General features: G+C 43.7%; 1 protein-coding gene across 1 annotated transcript in view; it reads left to right on the top strand.

Annotated features, from left to right (window-relative positions):
* The first annotated feature begins 5412 nt into the window (after positions 1–5412).
* Positions 5413–22722, top strand: part of FRMD3 (FERM domain containing 3) — a 194316-nt gene continuing 177006 nt past the window's right edge. The window contains exon 1 of the mRNA XM_015419287.1: positions 5413–5562. Within this exon, the coding sequence (XP_015274773.1) occupies positions 5413–5562 (150 nt within the window). The remainder of the gene's footprint in view (positions 5563–22722) is intronic.

Genomic DNA, 22722 nt, shown 5'->3' on the forward strand with positions numbered 1-22722 from the left:
CAAAGGTTAAGGAGTGATAGTTCAGAACGTATAGGAAGGTTTGATGAAGTAATCTCGTTAATTTGCTTTATAATGTCACACCAAAAGATATAGCTGGACATTCCCAACAACAATGAGAAGAAGAGAAGAAGAGATTAGATTTATACCCCTCCCTTCACTTGGAGTCTCAGAGCGCCTTACAAACTCCTTTCCCTCCCCCTTCCCCTCCCCACAACAGACACCCTGTGAGGTGGGTGGGGCTGAGAGAACTCTGACACAAACCGCTCTGTTTCAAGGACAGCTGTGCCAGAGCTTGTGACTGACCCAAGGTCACATCAGCAGGTGCAAATGGAGCAGTGGGGAATCAAACACGGTTCTCCCAGATTAGAGTCCACGCACTTAACCATTACACCAAACTGGCTCTCGTATGTATCTCGCAAGCCAATGGAGGTATGTTCCTGTGTGACCACAATTCTTCCAACATAAAGGGCCTTGTGTTGAGTTTATTTTATTTAGTCGTTCTGGGGTATAGTACCATTTGTAGTGGTTAAGTGCGTGGACTCTAATCTGGGAGAACCAGGTTTGATTCCCCACTCCTCCACTTGCACCTGGCTGGATGACCTTGGGCAAGCCATAACTCTGGCACAGCTGTTCTTGAAAAAGAGCAGTTTCTGTCAAGAGTTCTCTCAGCCCCACCGACCTCACAGGGTGTCTGTTGTGGGGAGGGGAAGGGAAAGGAGTTTGTAAACCACTCTGAGACACCTTTGGGTAGTGAAGGGCGGGGTATAAATCCAATCTCCTCCTCCTCCTCCTCCTCCTCCTCAAAAAATCGCTACTCGTCCTCCTCCTCCTCCTCCTCCTCCTCCTCTTCTTCTTCTTCTTCGGACATCAGTTTGAAAAATTGTTAACGGATGTAATACTAAGAGTAGAACAGCTATCTGCACTCCCCTCTGAGTGGTATTATAGATTACCATCAGAAGATCAGAGAAGACTGAAGCTCTAGTTTGTATAGACTATGGTGATCAGATGTACAATGATCACATTCTTGAAATACGTACAGTGCAAACATGCCTTAAAAGCAGGGCTTTTTTTGTAGAAAAAGCCCAGCAGGAACTCATTAGCATAATAGGCCACACCCAACAACAGAAACTCATTAGCATATCCAGCCACACCCATGAGAGCATAGCTCATTAGCATATTAGGCCACACACCCATGTTACCAGAAGTATAGTCATTCAGCCACACCCACCTTGTGCTTCTTATTCCGTTTACCTTGTTTGTTGTCAACACCCAGAGCTTTTTTTTGTAGCAGGAACTCCTTTGCATGTTAGGCCACACCCCTAATGCAGCCAATCCTCATGAGTTTCTGCTGTTGGGTGTGGCCTATTATGCTAATGAGTTCCTGCTGGGCGTGGCCAACTTGGGGCCAGCCGGAACTCCGTTCCTGTGCGTTCCTGCCCCAAAATAGCCCTGCTTAACAGTATGCCTGTTACATGGTTCACTTGCTAGAATATGTGTGGTTTTGCTTTTCTGTCTTTGCTTCTTCCTATTCTTCCGTATCTCACAGACATTGTTTTTTTTTCTTTTTCACTGCTGTCACACATGCATCAAAATTAAGCCAAAGGTCTGGATTTTTTCTCGGGATTTGTAATAAGAATTTGTTTCTTGGTCACCTTCCTGTGACCTTTTAAAAGTTTATTGTCTTGCCAGAATTGCAAAGTTTCGCATTTATGTGAAAGTGGAATGATTGTGACAACTTTCAAAGTACCAAATTATCATCATGATGGTCACAATAATTACAGTTAGGGATGTAGATTTAGAGACCTACAATCTGAAACCTAAAATCTAGTGACTTGGCAAATCTGCTTACAGTAGGAAAATTGGGGTAGCAATGTTAAATTGATTAATTAGTTATAATCAATAGAAGGTTATATATTTTTAAATTACCATATGAGTATTTATAAAAACTGCAAGTGATAAGCACGTCTTAAAAGAAGCATCCCTCATATACAAGAAGGACTGTCTCTTCTAAGAGAATTTCTGCTTTAACACTCATGAGCATTGAAGAAGAGGAAGAAGAGGAGGAGGAGGAGATTGGATTTAGAAACAGCTTAGAAACTCCTTTCCCTTCCCCTCCCCACAACAGACACCCTGTGAGGTAGGTGGGGCTGAGAGAGTTCTTTCAAGGACAGCTCTGACAGAACTATGGCTTGCCCAAGGTCACCCAGCAGCTGCATGTGAAGTGGGGAATCAAACCCGGTTCTCCCATATTAGAGTCCACACACTTAACCATTACACCAAACTCACTTTTTGCTTCAGGACAGATTTGTTTTCTGTGCAGAGATGTATGCAAATATAACATATTGATTTGTTGACTAAAAATAAAAGGTTGGGTTTTCAGAATTTTCCCATTAACTGGTGTTTTTCTCCTATGCAGGGAAACATGCACCAACTTAGAGCTGAAGGATCCTTGTGCTGGAGGAAAATACCCTCATTAACTGAAAACATCCAAGCCATTAGGATTCCTCAACTAAGGCCTCGGCCACACGGGCAGGAAAAGGCGGGGGGGGGGAGACGTGGCTGTTTGCCCCGGAGCAAACTAATGCGCGACTGCGCGATCAGGCGTCGAGTTGAGGTCCCGTCGAGCCCCCGTGGTTAGGGGGGAGGTGCCGATCACACGACGTGGCAAAGAAGTGGAGCGGCGCGGCAAACGGGGTTGTGGTTTTTTTAAAAAACTGAAATGTGTGCATGCTTCGTTGGGTGCTTGTGTGCATCCGTGGAGACTTGGGGGAAAAAAACCATTTTGCGAGGGGACATGGGCGGGCGCCAGAACTACCACCGGAAACGCGATCAGACGCCTGCCCTTGCCCCGCATTTTTCGGAAACTAGTACCTCTGAGGTACTAGTTTTTTACCCCGCATCTTCGGCGGGAAGCCTCGGGTGCGCCACGGGAGCTCTACGCTTCCCAAATGTGGCAGTGAGATCGCGCCCAGAAAATCCGCCTATCTTCTGTCTCTCTAGCGTGCCTAATGCTCCGTGTGACTGGGGCCTTTGATCAATCTTTAATCATATAATGGTCCTTGAAAAACACACATACTTTTGGGTGACCTGCAAATGCACATTACTTTTTGCACCAGAAGGGACAAACTGGATATTTAAGTAGACAAGGACATACATTCAAGGGCTTAATTAAGGCAGCAGCCCTTATTGCAGCTCTTCCCTTGGATCAAGGAAGAGCCCCTGCTCAGTGGTACATGCTGTACATATAGAAGACTCCCAAATTCAGTAATTTGCATCTCTGCTGAAAAGACCTCAGGTGCAGGGAAAGACTTTTTTCTGCTGGAAGCCTTGGAGATCTGCTGTCTTTCAAAGTAAACTGTACTGAGTAAGATGTGTCATGGTCTGTCTCAGTTTTAAAAACTTGGTATGGTCAACCCCCATGAAGAAGAGAAGAAGAGAGATTGGATTTTTACCCCGCTCTTCAATACCCAAAGGTGTCTCAGAGCAGCTTACAAACTCCTTTCCCTTCCCCTCCCCACAACAGGCACCCTGTGAGGTAGGTGGGGCTGAGAGAGCTCTTCACAGAAACTGCTCTTTTTTCAAGAACAGCTCTTATCAGAACTATGGCTTGCCCAAGGTCATCCAGCCAGGTGCAAGTGGAGGAGTGGGGAATCAAACCCGGTTCTCCCAGGTTAGAGTCCGTGCACTTAACCACTGCACCAAACTGGCTCTCACAAATCCTTAAAAAGAACCTTATCTGTAGTACATGCCTCAGATGTCAGCTGCAGTTTCTCAGACTCCCAACACGTTCAGCTAATGCACAATCAATGTAATATCTTTGGCCTCAGGGATTGTGTCCCCCCACCTGCGAACAGTCCTGTATTGTTGGATATTTGAGGAAGAAGGAACCTCCGTGGGCCAGCTTCAGTCTAGATGCTTTAAGGCACTCTTGTGTATGACTGGAACAATAATAATGGAATAATGTATTTGAAACCAGGACCATGCTCAACATTTATACAGGAACAGGTAATTAGTATTTCATCCATCCACTGTTTGTTTCCTATGTGCTCATCAGGTAGGCTTAGGCTTTGATTAATTTGCAACTGTGTCTGTATTGCATGTTTATATGTTAAGGAAGATTAATCCAGTTCTCCCTTATTTTCCATGCTGTCCTTTGGTTATGACACCAGGGGAGGTGTGTGCTAGACTACACATTTCTTTTCATCTGTATTTTATTTTCTGATTCTTTCCCACAGGTTGGTAAGGTAACAGCTGACTTTTCACAAGATGAATCCATGACCCTGTTCTTCCCAGCCACATTTGGGTGTCAAGGAAGGTGCCAAGGAACTAATATTATCAAGATTTACATCCTCCACTTGGCAGAACAAGGCATTTTTAGGAACTGGGAAAGGCCAGCCCCCACAAGCTGCCAAACATATCGTGCATAATTTCTGTCCAACTGTTATTAGAGTACAAGAGTAACTAGATGAAGGGGGGGGGGAGATATGAAGAAATGGTGGGCGGAGAAAGAAGAAATGGTGGGCGGAGAAAGTGAATGGGAGAAGAGGGAAAAGGTAAAAATGAGTGGTAAGGGTTGTAAATTACAGGCTGAAAGAAGAATGGAGAGGATGCAAGAGAAAAGGGTACGGAGGAAGAAACAAGGGAATGGGAGTCAAGGGAGAAGAAGGCTGAAAAAGAAGATGGATATCTGAGGGGGCACAGTAGAGAGAAAGTGAAAGGGAAATGCTGCAGAGCAGGAAGTGGAAAAGAGAATGAGTGCCTACAGGCTACCTGAGGCCGGTGGAAGAAACGGAAAGCAAGCAAAGGTGAGAGGAGAAAAGAGCAGAAGAAGGCAAGGAAATGAGAATAGGAGAGTGCAAAAACCACTGTGAGAAAAAGCTGGGGGGGGGGGGAGAAGAGGAAGCAGAGGAGTGATGGGAGAAGGAGAGGGAACGGGAGGGAAAGCGAATCAGGGAGGGACAACGGCAGCAGCAAAGGAGGGAAGGAAGGCGGTGTGCTGAGGGAAGAGCCCCGCTTGACGCAGCAGGAGCTACCCCATCCCAGCCTGGTCAGCCCACCACAGGCGCTCCTCCTCAGCTTCTGGTGCGCGCCACAGCCGCGCGCGCCCGGCTCGAGCGTAGCGGCGGCCCCCTTTAGGCGGGGACTGGAGCTGCCTTTGGGAAGGAAGGGAAAAGAAGGAGCTTGGACAGTGAGGAGAGCAGCCGCCGCCGCCTCCTCCTCCTCCGCCTCGGCAGCATGATGTTCGCCCAGCAACAGCAGCGGGAGCCGCCGCCGCCACCCCCTCGAGGCTGAGTCGCCTGCCGCCGAGTGAGGCGGGCGCTGGGTCACTCCTTCTTTGCTTTCTTCTGACCTCCCGGCGAGGCGGGCCGAGGCAGCCCGGCTGGTCGCCGGCCCCCTTCAGGACTGCGGTGCATGTTCTCTCCCTGTGAGTGCGTGAGGCGAGGCGGCAGGAGGACTATGAAAATGATCCGGTTCCGGAGCTCGAGCATCAGGTCTTTGAGCCAGGAGATGAAATGCACCATCCGATTGCTGGACGACTCCGAGATCTCCTGCCACATCCAGGTGCGTCCATCCAGCCGGGTGGCGGAGCATCGCCTAGCTAGGCGTTGCTTCCCTTTGATAGTAACCCCCCCCCCCTTGCAAAAAAAGAAAGAAAAAAGAAATGTCGTGATGTATCGAACCGAGTACTTTGCAGAAAGGATGCTGCCTGCTTGGCGGGCCCCAATCCCCGCCAACGTGCTTCTTGTGCATGCATTGGTATCCCTGCTGTATTTGTGCCAGCCCTTTACCCTCCTGCCGTGCCCATCTGCCCATCTTTCTCATACGCATGCACACACATTCTGCCCGGTGCGCTCACTGTTGTGAGAAGTTGTTTACAGGCAAAGAGTGAATCTAGGCAAGGTTGGATGGTTACCACAAGGGGTATGTGTATATGGGTGTTGAAAGCTGATGCAGAGCTTGCAAGGGGAAGAATGGATCAAGCAGACTGTATTGGGGATGTGCTGGAAACCAAGAAAGTTCACTAAAATGGCCTAGCGCAACAAATGCACAGTCGCTGCACATTAATTGTGTGAGATCTAGATGGCTTTCTTCAAAAAAGCCCTTCAGTGTTACAGATATCACATTTTCTCAGAGCTCAAATGGCAAGATATTGTTGCTAGGAAAATGGGATTATTTCTTAGCTAGGGGAGCCATTGTGAATTGGAATAGAGTCTAAAATGTGGTTCTGTGTGGTACAGGACTCTATTGGTTAGTGCCTGTGTTGAGATAATTGATACTAGAGAAAACTTTCTTTCTGCAGGCCCGCAATTACTGTTGTTTCTTTCCTTTCATAAAATATGGAGCTTTCATATATCAAAACTGGATTATATTCCATCCTAGACAGTATGAGTTATTTGGAGTGGCAAATCAACCTATGGACAACCTATGGATAGCTAGGCTTTTATTTTAAGACAAATGTTTCTATTCCGTGTAATAGAAGTACATGAACACTTAGCCATTTAACATTGAAAAGGGTGGAAAGTTAAACACCACAGACTAAAGTGTTCTTCTAAACATTCAAATAAAGTCAAATTGGGCAACTGTTGAAAACAAGCTACAAGCTTACTGTAAATAATGATAGACCCATTTTCACTGATTTTGTGGAACAATGTGAGATCCTGCTATGGCAGGTAGGATCCCAAGGGTCTGGTGGAGTGCTTGAAATGAAGGGGGCTTATATATTTCCTAGGCTTTTTGTGCCACTGACCTCGCCCAGCTGTGTTGAACGTTTGGGTGATTGTCTTGCTGCCCAGAAGGCTTTAGGAAGATTCTCAATATCCCCATATAGTATAATTTTTAGTACAGTCATTTGTCTCACCTTTCTTACTTGTATTTACATTTTGCATAATTATGTTTATTGAGAAGGTTGACAGCGTTATGCGCAGCCCTTCCACCTGCCTGTTATTTTTGCTATCTTGGACCAGTACTCTATCCAGCGTCTGAACAAGGAGTTAGAGCACCCTCTGGCAGCATCATTGCAGCTCTTACTTGTTTTTCTAACTGAATATTTACATTGTGTGGTTTAAATAAAGTATATAATTAGAATTGTCAACCAATCAAAGATTTTATAGTTGATGAATAATATGTCACTTCACACAGTAACTGATTAATTAATGGATTAAATTTTAAATAAATGTTCATATTATCCATGCCATTATAGTATTGAAGGAGGTGCAATTAACAAAAGCTATCACACATTGTTCTCAAGAAAGGCTATCTTTAATATCTTAATATTAGTTTTCTCTTACAGTAATGCACAATAACAAAAATATCTTGAGCAAGTAAATAATTCACTTATTAATACCAATCAATCAACAAAAGATATTGTCGATCCATTTGCCAGTTAAATGGCCAAAGCTTTCAGTTTGGGAAATAATGTGTATTAAATGTATACTCTCTTAAGAGTATTTGGTAGGCTGCCATCATGTTTAAATACTTCGGGCAATAAAATTAAGGATCTGGTAAGGTTTCTATTTTTGTTTTTAACTGCCAAGAATTTTGTTTTAGTATATTGAGATGTTAACAAACCCCAGTGATTTTTGTCTTGAGGGTTTGTAGTAAACTTCAAGAAATATAGGTTGTATTTTATTTCCCAAGTGGGGCAAAGGAGCAGAACTTCACTGAACCAGCATTTACTTCACAGAAGCTTTTGACTGTGTAGTTCTTTCTGTATGATGGCATCAAGAAACGGCTTTACCTGTCTTGAGAAAACTTTCATTTAATGGATGCGTGTTACAGAAGTGTTTTGTTATATCTCGAAAGGAAATGCACATAGAAGAATTAAGTAGATTTGCTCATATATAGATCATTGATTATGTTCAATAAGTAGAATGCATCTATGATAATGTTTAAGGCTGTTACAAGAAGTAGACGGTTAAAACAGAACAAATACATTTATGCTACTGAGGAAAATCATTTGAAATAAATGGTTATTCTTTGACTGGTCCCAGAAATTATGAAATGCCAAACAGGTAAAGCATGCAGTAGATATGTTATTCTAACTTTTCTTCATGGAAGTATATGTTAATGTCTAAATTACACAGAGTTTTTACTGGGAAAAATAGAAATAATCTGAATTTATAGATGACAACTCTAGTTATAGGTATTTATAGTAATTTTGTACACAAAAAAACCTTAGGAGGGATACTAGCTTTATTGCAAAACCATATGGCATGACCCTGCTCTGTGCTGGTGAAGCAGGGGGCATTGTGAGGTTCTCTCATCACTGCCTGGTAGTTAAGGAGCCTCTGCTAACTCAGTTAGGCTGGCCAGCTCTGGGTCTGGAAATACCTGGTGATTTGAGGGTGAAGCTTGGAACAGTGTGTGCGGGGGGTTATAGGGAAAGGAGGAAGCTCGGTAGGGTATGATGATGCCATTCAGTCAACCTTCCAAAGCAGCTGTTTTCTCCAGGAGAAGTGAAATAAATGTTTTAAATAAATAAGTAATAAAGTGATTTATGTAGGCTGGCAACACCTGGAGGCTGGCAACACCAAGCTTAGTAGACACCGCAAGGTGAACTGGCCCACAGTGTTGAGGCAAGCAGGTCAAGATATCTCCTCCCTTCCATCACCCCACATGTTCTTATAAGTGGACAGTAGTCCTTGATCCTCTTCAGTACTGATCAGCCATGGAGACCTAGCAATTGCCCTCTCCTCACAAACCAAATACCAGTAATTTGAACTGTCATGCTCGTGCTGTGTGTCCTTGCCTTGCTATGACAAGCCTGCCCTGACATGGTGATATATACATATGGTGTGGTAGCAGGTGTGCTTCTACATTTCTCAACACTTAGGGCTAGATTAAGGTACACATGCATCATACTTGATGTGCCTCCTGGTGCATCCATTATATGCACCAAGTACTGTGCAAATCATGCTCATAGTTTTGTGAAATCTGCAGTAATCTAATGGAAGAGAGTGTAAATGTGATCTCCAAACAATTTGCATCACTTTTACTCAATTTTAAACCAAGTCAAAACTGCTTAAATTCAGACTGGATTATAAGAAAACTTTGCATCACTGTCCTGTGGTTGCTTTACATATTATTTTCTCTCTCTCTGAGCATGCGTACATACTTTTTACATGTTATTTGTGTTTACTTATACTCATGCTGCATAACAACAGCAGCACACCAAAGTTTGTGTTCTCTTTATTAGAATATTCAGGAATTGTGTAGTTAGTATAAGTTCTGATGCCTCTAGGAAATATTGTTACAGGTAATTTTGTGGTGGGATTGGACTTTTCAGCTGCCTGATATAACGGTTGTCTACCAAGCACAAACCTTGGGTGGTATGCCTTTAAGCTTGCATCACATGACCAACATTTGAAGGAACTATTGGATATTGCATCTGCATGAAGGCTGTTCTATTCAGTGAGCCACTGTTCTTAGTGGTTCATGATACAAATCATCTGCCATCTGTGCCAGTGATACTGCAGAACATTCCTGTTGGTGTTTTGCGCAGTGTGGAGAAGACTTCATGATAACAGCTGATCCTTATGTCAGTTGTATTATATAAACAGCCTCCATCCAGATGCAATTTCATGCATTCTCCATGTTGCTCTTTTATTTGTATGAAATAGACCTCACTTTGTACTGGGTTGTGTTTATCTCCTTCTTGGTGCTGAATGAGATGGAAACCCCAAATATTTCTGTACTGTCAGTGATTCAATGATGGAAGGTTATTCAAGCATCCAAGACCATTCACGTTCCTCATATTCACGTTCCATTGGCCTTCATGGAGTCATTTTATGCTCCTTCATAATATTCTGTATTAGAGGGATATGCTTGTGGAAGTCCTTATTCTTACATTTCTAGACTAGGAGTAAGGTTCGTTGTGGGAAGAAATACAACGAGATCTAGAAAGAAGCTCCAGGTGAATGTCTCGACTGTGGCTGGTGGGGCAGCAGAGGGAAGGGAAAAACAGAGGGAGGCAAGCCATGTTTATTTCCTTCTGCTTAGCTATAAAGCAAGGCTGTCTCAAGTCATTTTGCTGCTGCAAATGGGTAGTATGGGAGGAGAGCCACAAGGTAACAGGTGTGGTTCCCTCCACCCCTGACTTACGTTGATTTGGGGATATGTAGTGGCAGGTAAGGTAGAAAAGCACCTCCTCCTATGCTATGTTTTCTGGGTTCCAAGGGTCTGGAAAGTGGTTCCATAGCCAATTACACGGTTGTCAACTCTGGGTTGGGAAATACCTGTAGATTTTAGGGGTAGAGCCTGGGGAGGGCAGGGTTTGGGGTGGGGAGGGGCCTCAGCAGGGTATAATGCCATAGAGTCCACTGCCCAAAGCAGCCTTTTTCTCCAGGAGAACTGCTCTTGGTCATCTGGAGATCAGGTGTAATAGGTGGTAAATCAAATTCTTTGCTGATTGTGCTGTGCAGCATCATGGACTGATGTGTTCACCGCTAAGAGAGTCAATGAATATGGAACTTGCCTCAAGCTTTTCAGAACATCAAGAAACAGGAGGGAGTTTCTCTGAGACAGTGTATGTAAAACAGTAGTTCTTTAATAATGGAATTCTGTAGTGATGATTTCATGACTTAATGAGTGAGTGAGCATGATGCTGTTAAATGCAGCATGAAAGGAAAAATAAAATAGTATCTAAATATAGTACTTTAAACCAAGCTTTTCAGCTGTGTGTGCTTGACATTGCATAAGGCTGTGAGCAAAGTCATATTTATTCACATGAACTGACAATTTGGCCTTTGGGGTTCTGGAAGCCAGGAAGGAGTGCATTTACTGAAAAATGAATAAGAAATAACTGGCTTGCCAACCAATGCTAACTCTTGCCAGCCAATGCTAACTCTAAATTAAGCATTCCTGGATATGTGCTACTTAGATCCATGGGCTACTCAATATAGACATTACTTCACAATCAAAAAGTAAAGTACATAATACCTATGAAGTCTAATACTATATTATGAAGTCTTAATATTGTATTATGTAGTGTTCTTTAACTCAGTATTCTGAAATACCCTTAAAAGTATCTGTAGCAGTAAAAGGTGAAAGATTTATACGATCTGATGAGAAAAAAAATCTCTTTATCATAATCACCACAACGTTTCCTCTGACTTTAATTCTAACTTTCCTGCAGTGCCTTTAAATCTGACTCAGCTGTGAATGCCTGATGTATTTAAAGGGCATGATCAGAAAGCAACATCTGGGAAAGTTCCAGCAGCCATCAGCACCCTGTGTTGCCCCGCCACGGAAATGGAGTTAAAAGACACCGGGGAAAGTCCAGTCCTAACGCTTGCCGATGGGCTACAGATGGACTTTCCCCTATCTGATCGCTCACGCACGTTCTCATGCCATTGGAATGGTCTGCTCATTCCATCCTGACTCGATGCCATTTCCCCCCCCTCACTTAGCAGTATGCGCATAACCGCATGCTCCATGGGGAACCCTCAGTGCTGAGGTGTGATTCCTCATTTATGCATATGGGAAACAAAAGACAGCCCCCCCCCAAACACCCGAATGTGCTGTCTGATCAGGCAGTGATGGGCTGAGCCCGCAGCTACAAAGGATGTGTGATCACACAATGCCATATCAGTTTCCACCGGGGAAAATAGGCTTGCTTCCCCTTTGCACCAAATGGCACTTCTGACTGCAGCCTGTGTTTTGTATATGGCATGGTAGTTTACCCGCCTTGGTGGCCCTATGGGAGCCTAAAGGTGGTATAAAAACCTTATAAATAAATACATAAATAAATAGTTTTATTTACAAAGGTGTTTTAGAAGCATAGCAAATCAAAATTATGAATTATTAAATACATCAGGAAGAATACAGCTGGCTAGATTTTGCTTTTTTTTTTTAAGTAGCAAGAGTTTGCTTTTCCCACTGTGTACATTTGATGATGTTCCTGTGAAAGTAGCACTAGGACTGGAATGCTGATGTTCTTTTAAAATTGTTTTTCAGTCACCTAGAAGGAAGTAGTACGAGTGTTAGAGATGAGGATTCCCTTTGTGGAATATGAGGTCACAGTTCTTGAGTGGGCTGAAGAATGCTGAATATGAATCTGACAGTTACAAATTCTAGCCAGCTGATTAATGGGCAGGAGTGCTGCCATGTAGGTCATCAGGTGGCCTAAGGCTACGTTTGGAATGGCCAGTGTTCAAAATTCAATATGTTGTTTTTTTCAGTATTGAGACTTGATGATTAAAAATTAGGTAAACAGTAGGATTGACAGTGGAAAGAACCAAAACTCAAGGGTAAGAGTCTTCTTTAATGACATTTATTTCCCAGTGTTTAATTTATTTGTTAAGCCTCCTTGGGATTTAGCTACTTCAGAGCATTGTTGAGTAAAACTGCAGCAGTAAAGCAGAAAGGTAGACAAGTAGAATGAAAAATAACCTAACATTATAATGGACATAGTCTGTAACATGCAGACTCTTTGTTAAAGATGGTTGACCTGCTTGACCAAACATAAAGGTAAATGGATTGCAGTGGAGGTTGAAAGGATGGTAGCTAAACTGAGACTGGGTTTTAAATGTTTATCTTTAGGTCAAGTTGGGTGATATATGGTGTGTGCAAGTATAAGAGCAAGGGACATAAATTATTCATTCTAGTCTGCATTTAAAAACACATTGCTTCTCTAATTAGTTACAGTACTATATGAATCCTAACTCATGTGCTGAGGACGCTGGGTTACAAATATGTTCATAAGGCTGGAGAAGAGCTATTTAATTTATCATATTTGCATCCAGCCCTTCTTCCAGTTGAATAAATGGGGGACATAATGGATCTCATCTGTCCTTCCTTTAGTACTGATGAGAAGGGAGGAGGTTATATAGCATTGCTCTGATAACTATGCTGCCAGCATCTCTGCAAGACCGTCCCCCCCCCCATCTGTATTGAACATACTTAGTGCTAGCAACTGTTGAGGGAGGTAAGGTTGGGAGGACAATATACAGTGTAGGTACAGAGAGGGAAGGTTGAACATGTTTAGAATGCTGACATGACAACATCCCTGACATTGCCAATTGTATACCATTGCTGGAGTTGCAACGGCATTGGGCCAGTATGACTCCAGGCGCCAGCACAGAATTGGCACGGCATGGTGCTGGCCTTATCTCTAGATAGGTGTGCATACCTTCATTTTTAAGGCTAACCTGCAGTTCTAAGAGAGGGTAACACTGTACAAGCCTTAGTGTTTATCTTTAAATAAAATTGTTATCTTTAGTGTTGCATTGGTATATCTGACAACTGCTTTAACAAAAGAAATTATTTCATAACAAGAAAATATGGATCTATAATCTGAGTATGGAAATGGTTCCTGGAATTATGCCCCAGTTGCTGTTAAACCACATCCTGAATTTAGTTTCCTTTTACTCAGTGTTAGATGCAGCAACTAAAGCAATCTGTGTTATGTCCTGTTATGCAGAGGTAAATGAGGCCAGGCATTTTTGGTAATTACCTTACTCTCTGGAGTTCCCTACTGAAGGAGGTCCTCCTGTCTGCTGTATTTTTAACTTTTCTTGTTAAGCAAAAGCCTTCCTGCTTTGGAAGGCTGCTAGTGCTGCTGTTGGTGTATGTTCTGTGCTGCTAGGTGATCCACTTTTGCTTCTGATGGTGTGCATGATAATTTTATGGTGTTTGGCATTTTTAAGGTTCAGTTTTTCTAGTTTATTAATTTTATGCTTTTTAATTATTGATATATGTTACTTTGAGCATCTTCTGGATGAAATACTAAACCATAAAAAGAGAAAAAAACACAATGTAGCTCACATTAGCTGTTTCTGTGATAATTTTCAATTTATTCCTGTCCAGAAGTAATCAATAGGGACTTCCGGTTTAAGCGTTTTGCCACTCGGACATGTCCTGTCTCGCTCTGATGGGGACACGCCGAGACTTGGCTGACGGGAGGGGTCCGAGTTCGTCCCGGACCTCCCTGGGGTCTCTGTAGGAGACCCTCAACCTGGGGAGCTGAGGAGAGCCACTTCCAAGGCGACGGCCAAGGAATTGAGGCTCACCTTATTCCCGAAAGGTACCATCGCCATGGAGCCAATATGGCGCTTAGAGATGACTGCCAGAGCAAGCGACCACGATCAAAACTTTAAAATGCTTCCAAAAGATCTCCAGGTCTTCAAACTGTGAGTTAAGCAATGCTCAGGTGAAAAAGTGAACAGACCTTAGTAGTAATTGGAAGTGCCTAAGTTTGAAGTGTGGAGGGAGAGGGACCAAGCACCTCCCCCCCCTTGTTGAAAAAGATTTAAAAGTGGTTTTAAATAGGAAATAAAAAGACTAGAGCTAAAATAAGCGCATAAGAAGTTAAATGAATGCAAAAACTGCCAATATATACAAAGCGGATTTAAATCGTATAACTTTTGCCTTGTTTTGGAAAACTTACTTCTTGTTGTTATTATGGCTGGGAGAGGGCGCCGGAGAAAAAACTGGTGACCGGAAATAACATACCAATGACTCCCTCTCAGAACCAGGAAGTAACTACCGACTTTTCTTCACTGTTAGCAAATGCACTGGGCCCCCTAATGAAACAGAAGAATGAGGACTTAAAAGAACTTTTGGCGGAGAGTTTGGCCCCATTAATGGATTACAAACAGGAAGACCTAGTGAAAGAGATGGATGTAGCCTACAGGACTTACCCGGATTTTATAAAGAAAAATAAATTCCCAGGGGAAACCTATTTAAAATTCATGAAACAATCTACCAGAGAACTAGTGTTAAAATCTACAATGGGAAAACCCTTAAAAATTAAGAATGAAGAGATAAAAATACTTAAAGACATTGCCTTTGAAGCCAGAAAACGGAGGAAACTATACAGGATGCTTACTCTCACTCTGCAAAAAAAGGGAGTACCATATAGATGGTTGTTCCCGGAAGGACTGAGCTTCAATTATCTGGATAAAAATACAAAATTGACTCTGTTCCAAAAGCCGAAAAATGTATGGACCAAATGTTTAAAGCAAAATATAAGAAGAAAGAAAAGAACTCAAAACCAGATCAGGAGGAGGAAGAAGAAGAATCGTACTCACAGGATTCAAAAAGCACTACTTCTACATCACTAGAAACATCGGAATTGGAGAAAGGAGCAGCCGTCCCCAAACTCAAGAAAACAAAGAAACGCAGGAAAAAAAGACTCTAGAACAAGAACAGTTCTTAAAGGCAGAATTCGTGTTAAGCTATTAAATGCATATTCTTAAAGTAATAAGACAGTGGCACCCGCAACTGTGCGTGTGGTCCCCAGGGGGGTGCTCTGGGAGTTGGGTGCCTTTAGCTGAACCAGTTCTGCTTTGGACTGTCTGAAACCATAACTGGACAAGTCCTCCAGAAGCAGTTTCCTGGGGGGCACCGGTCTTGCGGGTCTGCTACTCGTACCCCCAGACCCAACAGGCTTTTGGGGCATGTGGAGGGCCACCCCAGGGATGGGCTGTGCAACTTGGAGGCCTCTGGCTCACCTGGGTGAGTTTTGGTTGCTCCCAAATTGGTGGGGGGGAATGTCCCATTGAAAAGCATTGTCTCTTTGGGGTCTGTAGCCCCCCAAATTCCAAGAAGGACCAAACTTGGTGGGCATGTCGTGGAGAGTGAGCTGGAATTATGCTGAGAATTTGCCCCCCCTGGACCCCTTGGGGTCTTTTCTGCATTCGGACCGGTTCGCAAACCAGTTCACGAACCAGCTCAAGAATGGGGTCAGTTCGGTTCAGTTTGGTCTGGGGCAAAGTCTGGAAAGTGCCCATCCCCAGTAAACATTGATGATGTTTATGATGGCCCCTCCGACTTCCCTCCCTCAGAGGTAGATCTTCCCTCCAAAATGTTGTTCCCTTCTGTGACTGAGCTGCCCCAAGTAATGTGGTTTTCATCTTTGTCTTTAAAAGACTGTCTGTCCCATCGTGTCACAGAGATATAACTTGGCTTTTAGCCCAGCCCTGGAACCTGAGGGAAGAATAGGGAGCCCTCTTGGGCTGAACCCCTTCAAATGGCACTTGAAACAATGTAAAAGTCAAACAGAACAAAATATTTTATTTAAAAGACAGGTGAAGGTCAGTTGTAATCAGAACTTGTTAACTTCAAGGCAAAAATCAGTGGTTGTACAGATTGTAATTCTTTATACAGGCAAATGAGAGTTACTGAAGATTTTCTTGGTTATTGAGATCTTAATATTGAGAGGCCTTTTCCCTGTGTTTTCCAAACACTACAATGCTTTTTAATAGAGTTTCCTATTTCTTCTCTTATTTCCTTGAGGCTGGTGCCTTCTTTCAGTACCTAACACCCTTCCTTTTAATCCCTAATTTCCATCTAGCTCTTGAGTTGTCTCAAGCAGTTTCCTTTCACAACAGACCAGGGATCTCCTGTTTAACTGGGCAGGGATTCTTCTCATTTCCCTAGGAGATATATGCCCTTTCCTTTAGCCTGAATGGGAGTCTCATCTCACTACCCAACAACCTTGCCAGATCTCATTCCCAGTTCTTGTGTCTGTGTAAAACTGCTTTCAGCATAGGCTGAGACTCAGGCTTTTTCAGTTCTTCAACTGAATTCTTCCTCAGAGCAGATTTTCAACAGTTAAGGTACAGAATCATCTCTCTTCTCTCAAATCAGGAATCTGTCAGAATAATGCCTTCAGCACCTGCATGGTTTGAATTTCTACCCTTAGCTGGAGTTGGACAATCAGAGTGCTTGGAGTAGCCTGTCATTCAAAGTTCTCCATTCTTGAGGAGATTATATCTTCACCTTGCGGTACTTTGATAGTGTCGCGTTTTGAAGCCTGTTTTAAGTGCTGTCTGTCACAAAGTCAGTATTGAGCCTTAACTGTTTCTACTGGAGCACAACTCTCTCTCTCTTTCTCTCTCTCTGTGTATGCATGGTTTGACTTTGAGGAAACTGTATGATGTGATAAACGTATACCACTATAGGTGTCCAGGGCAACACTGTCATTCCTGAGAAGGCTCTTTATATTCTTCACTATGGAGATAAACTTAATCTTAGAAGTAAATTTAAAATTATCCCTGTTCAATGGATTAATTTGGATTAGAGTGATCTGTACATTTATTTGTACTTAGTCTCTTTCCAAAGCCTGAGGCTGCTCTTGTGTACAGTTAAAAAAACCACCCACCATTATTTTATTTACCTGTTACAAAGTACTTTTATCATGCTCATCACTGACACAGCCTTGTGATTTAGGCCATCCTCAAAGCCTTTACATCAGCTAGAACAGTCTATCTGATTATTCACAGAACATGTTATCTTGCCTGAACCATTTGGAGATAGGTAATGACCTTATTGCAGTGGTAGGCAATCACTAACATGTGAACAGTGGCATACAGACTCTTATTCTTGGTACACAGGGCTGTTTCTATGTCCAGTCAACCAAAGTGAGTGAATGGACAGGAGGCTGTCCTGTTCCAAAGAGAAAAAAAGACACTTAACTGTTCCATCCCTGGGTTAGGATTTGCCAGCCCCCCCCCCGGCCACCGTTTAGGGATAGGGTGGGGATAGGGTTGCCAGATCCAACCTGGGAAACTCCTGAAGATTTGCGGGTGGAGCCTGGGGAGGACAGGGACCTCAGTGGGATACAATGCCAAAGAGCCCCCCTCCAAAGCATCCATTTCCCCCCCAGGGGAACTGATCTCTGTAATCTGGAGATGAGCTATAATTCTGGGGGATCCCCAGGTCCCACCTGGAGGCTGGCATCCTACCATGAGCCTATCAGCTTTCAGAGGGGGGATGGAATGTTGGAGGGAAGCAGAGCATCTGCCTCAGGGAGAGGACAGGGATAGTTTTAGGTCTGCTCCAGTAGAAAGTGTGAAGGATGGGTCTGCCTGGTAGTGTGGCTGCAGAATTCTTTAGCTGCACCTCTGGGAGAGAATAGATACCCAGTTGTTAGGCCTGTCTCTGGTGATGAACAGAGTTCATATCGTTTAGTCTGACTCTTGGGAAAGCATAGGCTGGGTAGAATCCTCTGTGTGTGAAAGGATCCAGCATAGTGTTTAGTCAGTAAAAGCCTGTTTCTGCCTGTTTGAACCACACTCTGAAGCCATAACTAGTTTAAATTTATGTGCCTTAGTCAGGTTTCTCTTTTGACAGTCCTGAGATCATCTGTGCTGCTGATTGGTTCTTTAAAAACCACATGTAAATAAATAATTTTTTGTTATTTATATACAGCTCCTGCCTCGATGATCCTCTGTTTTTCTTGCTCACCACAAAACTTAAATCACAGCAGCGAACCCAAAATCTTGCTACCTGTCCCGGTGCCACTGTCTGAGATCCTGATGACCCCAGCTGCGAAGGTGCCATGCCCTCAGCACACCCCCTATGCCTCACTGGGGTCTCCAGCTGCAGCCCTGACCCAGAAGCCAGTACCCCCATACACACCAGGCAAATGGAGACAACAGGAGATGGTGTGGGAGATGGCTGGGAGAGTGGTGCTGGGTCTCCTTCGCAAGTGGGTCTGGAGGGGCGACACACTGACCACTCCTTTGCTGGTGGAGACAGGGCCACAAATTGACAAGCCGGTCCTAGAAGAGCAGCGCAGGCTTAACCGTGGCCCCATGGCTGACGTCCCAACCCCTTCAGCCATACGCTGAGTCCGGAGCTCTCTGGAGTGGAGAGATGCGGTGGCGACAGGGCTTGGGGAAGGCCTTTTGGTGCTGCCCCGCCCCTCTGGAGCCAGGCCACATCTAAGTTTAAGAAGGGAGGCAGGGCCACAGAGGGGAGGGATTTGGGAGGTAGAGGTAGGACAAGGAGCGGGTTGATGATATAAGGAGCTGTCATCAGGAGGTCGAGGAGGAGAGAAGACTGGGGAACTCTGAGGGAGCTGTTGGCCTCAGAGAGAGGAGGCGGCAGCAAGAGTCCCATTCGGGCAGGTGGGGGTGGTGACTTAACCTCCCCCCTGGCCCACATCTGAGACCCTTGAAGGACACCTCCGAGGCGTGGAAGGGGCACAAGTGAGGTACAGTGCGAGCGGGTGGACACGGCGAATAGCCAGCACGCTGGGGGGAGGCAGACTGATCATGACACTACCCTAGTAACTTGGTTCCCCAAATCCTGAGAAGTGAGGGTCACCTCACTTGGTAGAAAGAGCCTGGTAAAAAGAACCAGTGGTACTTTCTGTACTGTTGAGGCCAATGGTGTGGGAGAAGGTGATAAGAACTGCATTCCAGACCTAGGCAGCTATCAGCTGGATGCAACGTGACTACCTCGCAAGGGCTGCCTGCACCACTGGGGTTTAGCTTGCTCCTTGTGTATCTGACCAAGTAGATCCTCATCTCCCTTCCAGGGGCCACAGGGGGCATTTTGGGGCAAACCCCCCCCAATGAGTGCTGCCCCTCAGACAAAAAGAATCGGGAAAAATTATTATTATTTTAAAAATGTAAGATGTGTGTGGATATTCCGAAATGACCCCAGGCATGGTCAGGGAAGCTTCAGTCTCATTTTTTTTCTTTTTTCCAGGTTAAAAAATAAATAGGTCTTAAAAATGCAATAAAATTGCAAAATGCAAAATAGAGAGAGTCAGAGATCCCTCTCCCCCCTCCCCAGCTTACACAGAAAAGTAGCCCAGAATCGAGTACCTCCAAGTGAAAGGACTATAGGAGTCAGAGCTGCTGCTTCTGCTGCTGCAAGAGGTGCAGCCAGAGTGCTCCCCCCCAGATTTCCCTATGCCCCACCAACCAAAATTTTCTGGCTATGCTCTTGCTCCCTTCCTGTTTTGTTTGCTCAGACACCAATTTTTTCACAGGTAGATGTTGCATTTCTTTTTGACACACAGACCAGATATGTTGCTTACCTCTGCCTTATTGTTTCTCCTTAAATGAAAACTGAGATTACCAAGGTTAGACTAGTAGAGTACCTATATATCTTCCTTCTCTCCATTGTGGGGTGTGATGGCAGGTGGGGGTATTTACATCAGGCAATTGTGGGGACAGATTAACCCCCTTCTCCAGTGCCGCAGCTCCAGTCCAGTTTATTCTCCCTGTGACCACTATATAAAGAACCCAAAGTTAAACAAGTTTTTACATTGTTGGAGTCAAATTCTCGTTTTCTTGACTGTTTTCATCGTTGATGATGATCTGCATGGCTACTCTTTCATATAAAATTTAATTCGTTGTATCAAGTTTGTGAGAGGAAGGCTTTTTCTTTTGTTGTAAAGTGTACAGTTTAGTTACTATCACTGCATTACAAAGGAGCTTCTAATGGAGTTGGGCAGGGATACTAGTTCCCACATATTAAATGAAAATAAGCCATACTGAATTCAGGTTCATTGTGGAGGTTTTCCTCCCAATATTTCATATGTCTGTTCCAGAATATCTGGATGGTAGGTAATCCCACCATAGATGGCAAAATAATCCAGTCTGCCTGCACATTTTTCGACAAAGAAGGGAGGGTGATTTTTAAAAAAGTTATTTTCAATCTGGCAGATGTACTGTATGAGTGGTTTAGCAGCTTGTACTAGCAATTCTTTATATTTATGCAGATCAGCTTCTTGGCATTCATCACCTAGATCTTGTTCCAGACTTCCTCCTCTAGTTTCTCACCCAGAATTGCTATCTGTGTCAATAGGAAGCTTGAATTTTCTGCTGTATTTAGTGAATGAAAGTTTTCTTTGATATATTTTAGATACAGGGTGTTTGAGGCCAAATTGAAGTCAGTCTAAAAATTCCTCAAGTGGAATTACAGAAAAGGATTTTGAGGCTCTGTTTGTTGACAACAAAATTAATTTGTTAAAATATCACCTGTCCCATCATAGCTCAGTTTTGCAAAGCTTATATGAAAGCTAGAATGAACTCCACTACAGAGCTGACGATTTGTAATAATGTTCTTGTCTGAGGTAGACTGCCTGGTCTACTCATGGTAGCTCAATTGAAGAATTGCGTAAAAGATGATGATGAAGAGAAGAGATTGGATTTATACCCCACCCTTCACTACCCAAAGGAGTCTCAGAGCGGTTTACAATCTCATTCCCTTCCTCTCCCCACAGCAGACACCCTTTGAGGTAGGTGGGGCTGAGAGAGCACTGAGAGAACTGCTCTTGAGAGAGCTGTGAATGACCCAAGGTCACCCAGCTGGCTGCATGTGGAGGAGTGGGGGAATCAAACCTGGTTCTCCAGATTAGAGTCCACTGCTCTTAACCACTACACCAAACTGGCTCCCTATAACCTTTCCAATAACAACACAGGACCTCCTTGAGTAGCATCAGCATAGCAACTACCAGAGTTATGCTTCAGTAAAGGATATAGTATTTAAGATAATTTCATTGTTTTGCTCATTCTTTTGTGATAGTCTCATTTATTTTTTTCTCTTAGAAGTGGCTTAAGCTGTCAAACAAGTAGGAAAACATCATAGGAAAGTATAATGTAGCATAAGTAACTAATGCAAAATGGAAACTATTGCTTTGGACTGATGGTGAGAGCTCACACACATTGGGCTCTTGTGTTAATGTACATTTCTTGAGTAAGTCAACTGGGCACTGTTTCCATATAGGGTTGCCAACTCTGGTTTGGGAAATTCCTGGCAATTTGGGGGCAGTGCCTGGAGATGACAGTATTTGGGAAAATAGCTCAGTGTACATGGGATGCCATAGAGTCCACCATCTGAAGCCGCCATTTCCTGCAAGGGAACTGATATTTATAGTCTGGGGATTAGTTGTAATTCCAGAAGAACTCCAACCCCCCCAGTTGGTAACCCTATTTTCACCACTATCCCAAATGCCTGCACATTTAGAAAGAGACTTTTTAGAGTAAAGGTTGAGAGTTAACTGTAGTAGAGTTATGTCCTGTTTTTTTTAAAAAAATGTGTCTGCAGTGCAGCCGCTTTCCTCTTTTGGTACCTTGTGCTTTGCCTAAGACAAAGACATATTTGAGTATATCCTGTTGAGCAGGATACTGTTTTGGGGCAGATTAGATGCCCTTTTGGTGCCCTCCATCCATCTTTCTCACCTTCCAAGAGTGCACCGAGGAATTTCAAAAGTAAATTTCAGTTCTTTATTCTATAAAATGAAACTTCACATTAAAAGCTTGACCCTGTATTTAGTGGGGCATGTGGAATGTGTCCTCTCAGGTGTCAGCTGTCAGTGCTCTGTGCAAGGATAAAGATGTAGACAGCAACACAGTACACTTTAATCTTTGTTTTCGTCCATACATTTATTATTTTAATTACTATTGGGATGGTAATTAATTCATATTCTAATTCCCACTCTTCTGCTCTTTAAGTACTATTTGCCATTATATGTGAGTGTGTGTCTATCTATATATTTAAAAATATATAGAAGGGTTTGCTAGGCATAATTTCTTACAGACAACTGATTTTTAAGTAGCACTTTCTTCAGAGTCTCCTTTGTTAAATTCTTTCTCCAATGTGAAGTGTAATGCAAACTGAGATTAATAGTATTTGAGGCAAAGGACAAATGTAGGGCTATATTATAACAGAATAGTTCAGGCAGGCAGAAGAAAAAAGGGATGTGGATTATACTACCAAGAGTCATTTGGGGCCGGAGCGGGCCAGAGCACTGCTCCGGCAGCCCAAGAGTGGGAAAAATGGGGGCAGTGGCAAGCCCCACCCCCAGCTCCCATCAGGTTGGTTAACGAAGCAAAGGGAGACCCCGGGGACCATCACCCTCATGCCCAGGAGCTGGAAGAGGAGGCCGGCCTGGGCAAGAGTGACCCCGGGGACTCCATCATCGAGGACTCCATGAGTAGCCTCATGAGGAGGAGAAGGAAGCGGGTGGATTCGGAAGTG

The sequence above is a fragment of the Gekko japonicus genome, unplaced genomic scaffold (assembly GCF_001447785.1).
Source record: "Gekko japonicus isolate JY-2015 unplaced genomic scaffold, Gekko_japonicus_V1.1 scaffold133, whole genome shotgun sequence".
Lineage (NCBI taxonomy): Eukaryota > Metazoa > Chordata > Lepidosauria > Squamata > Gekkonidae > Gekko > Gekko japonicus.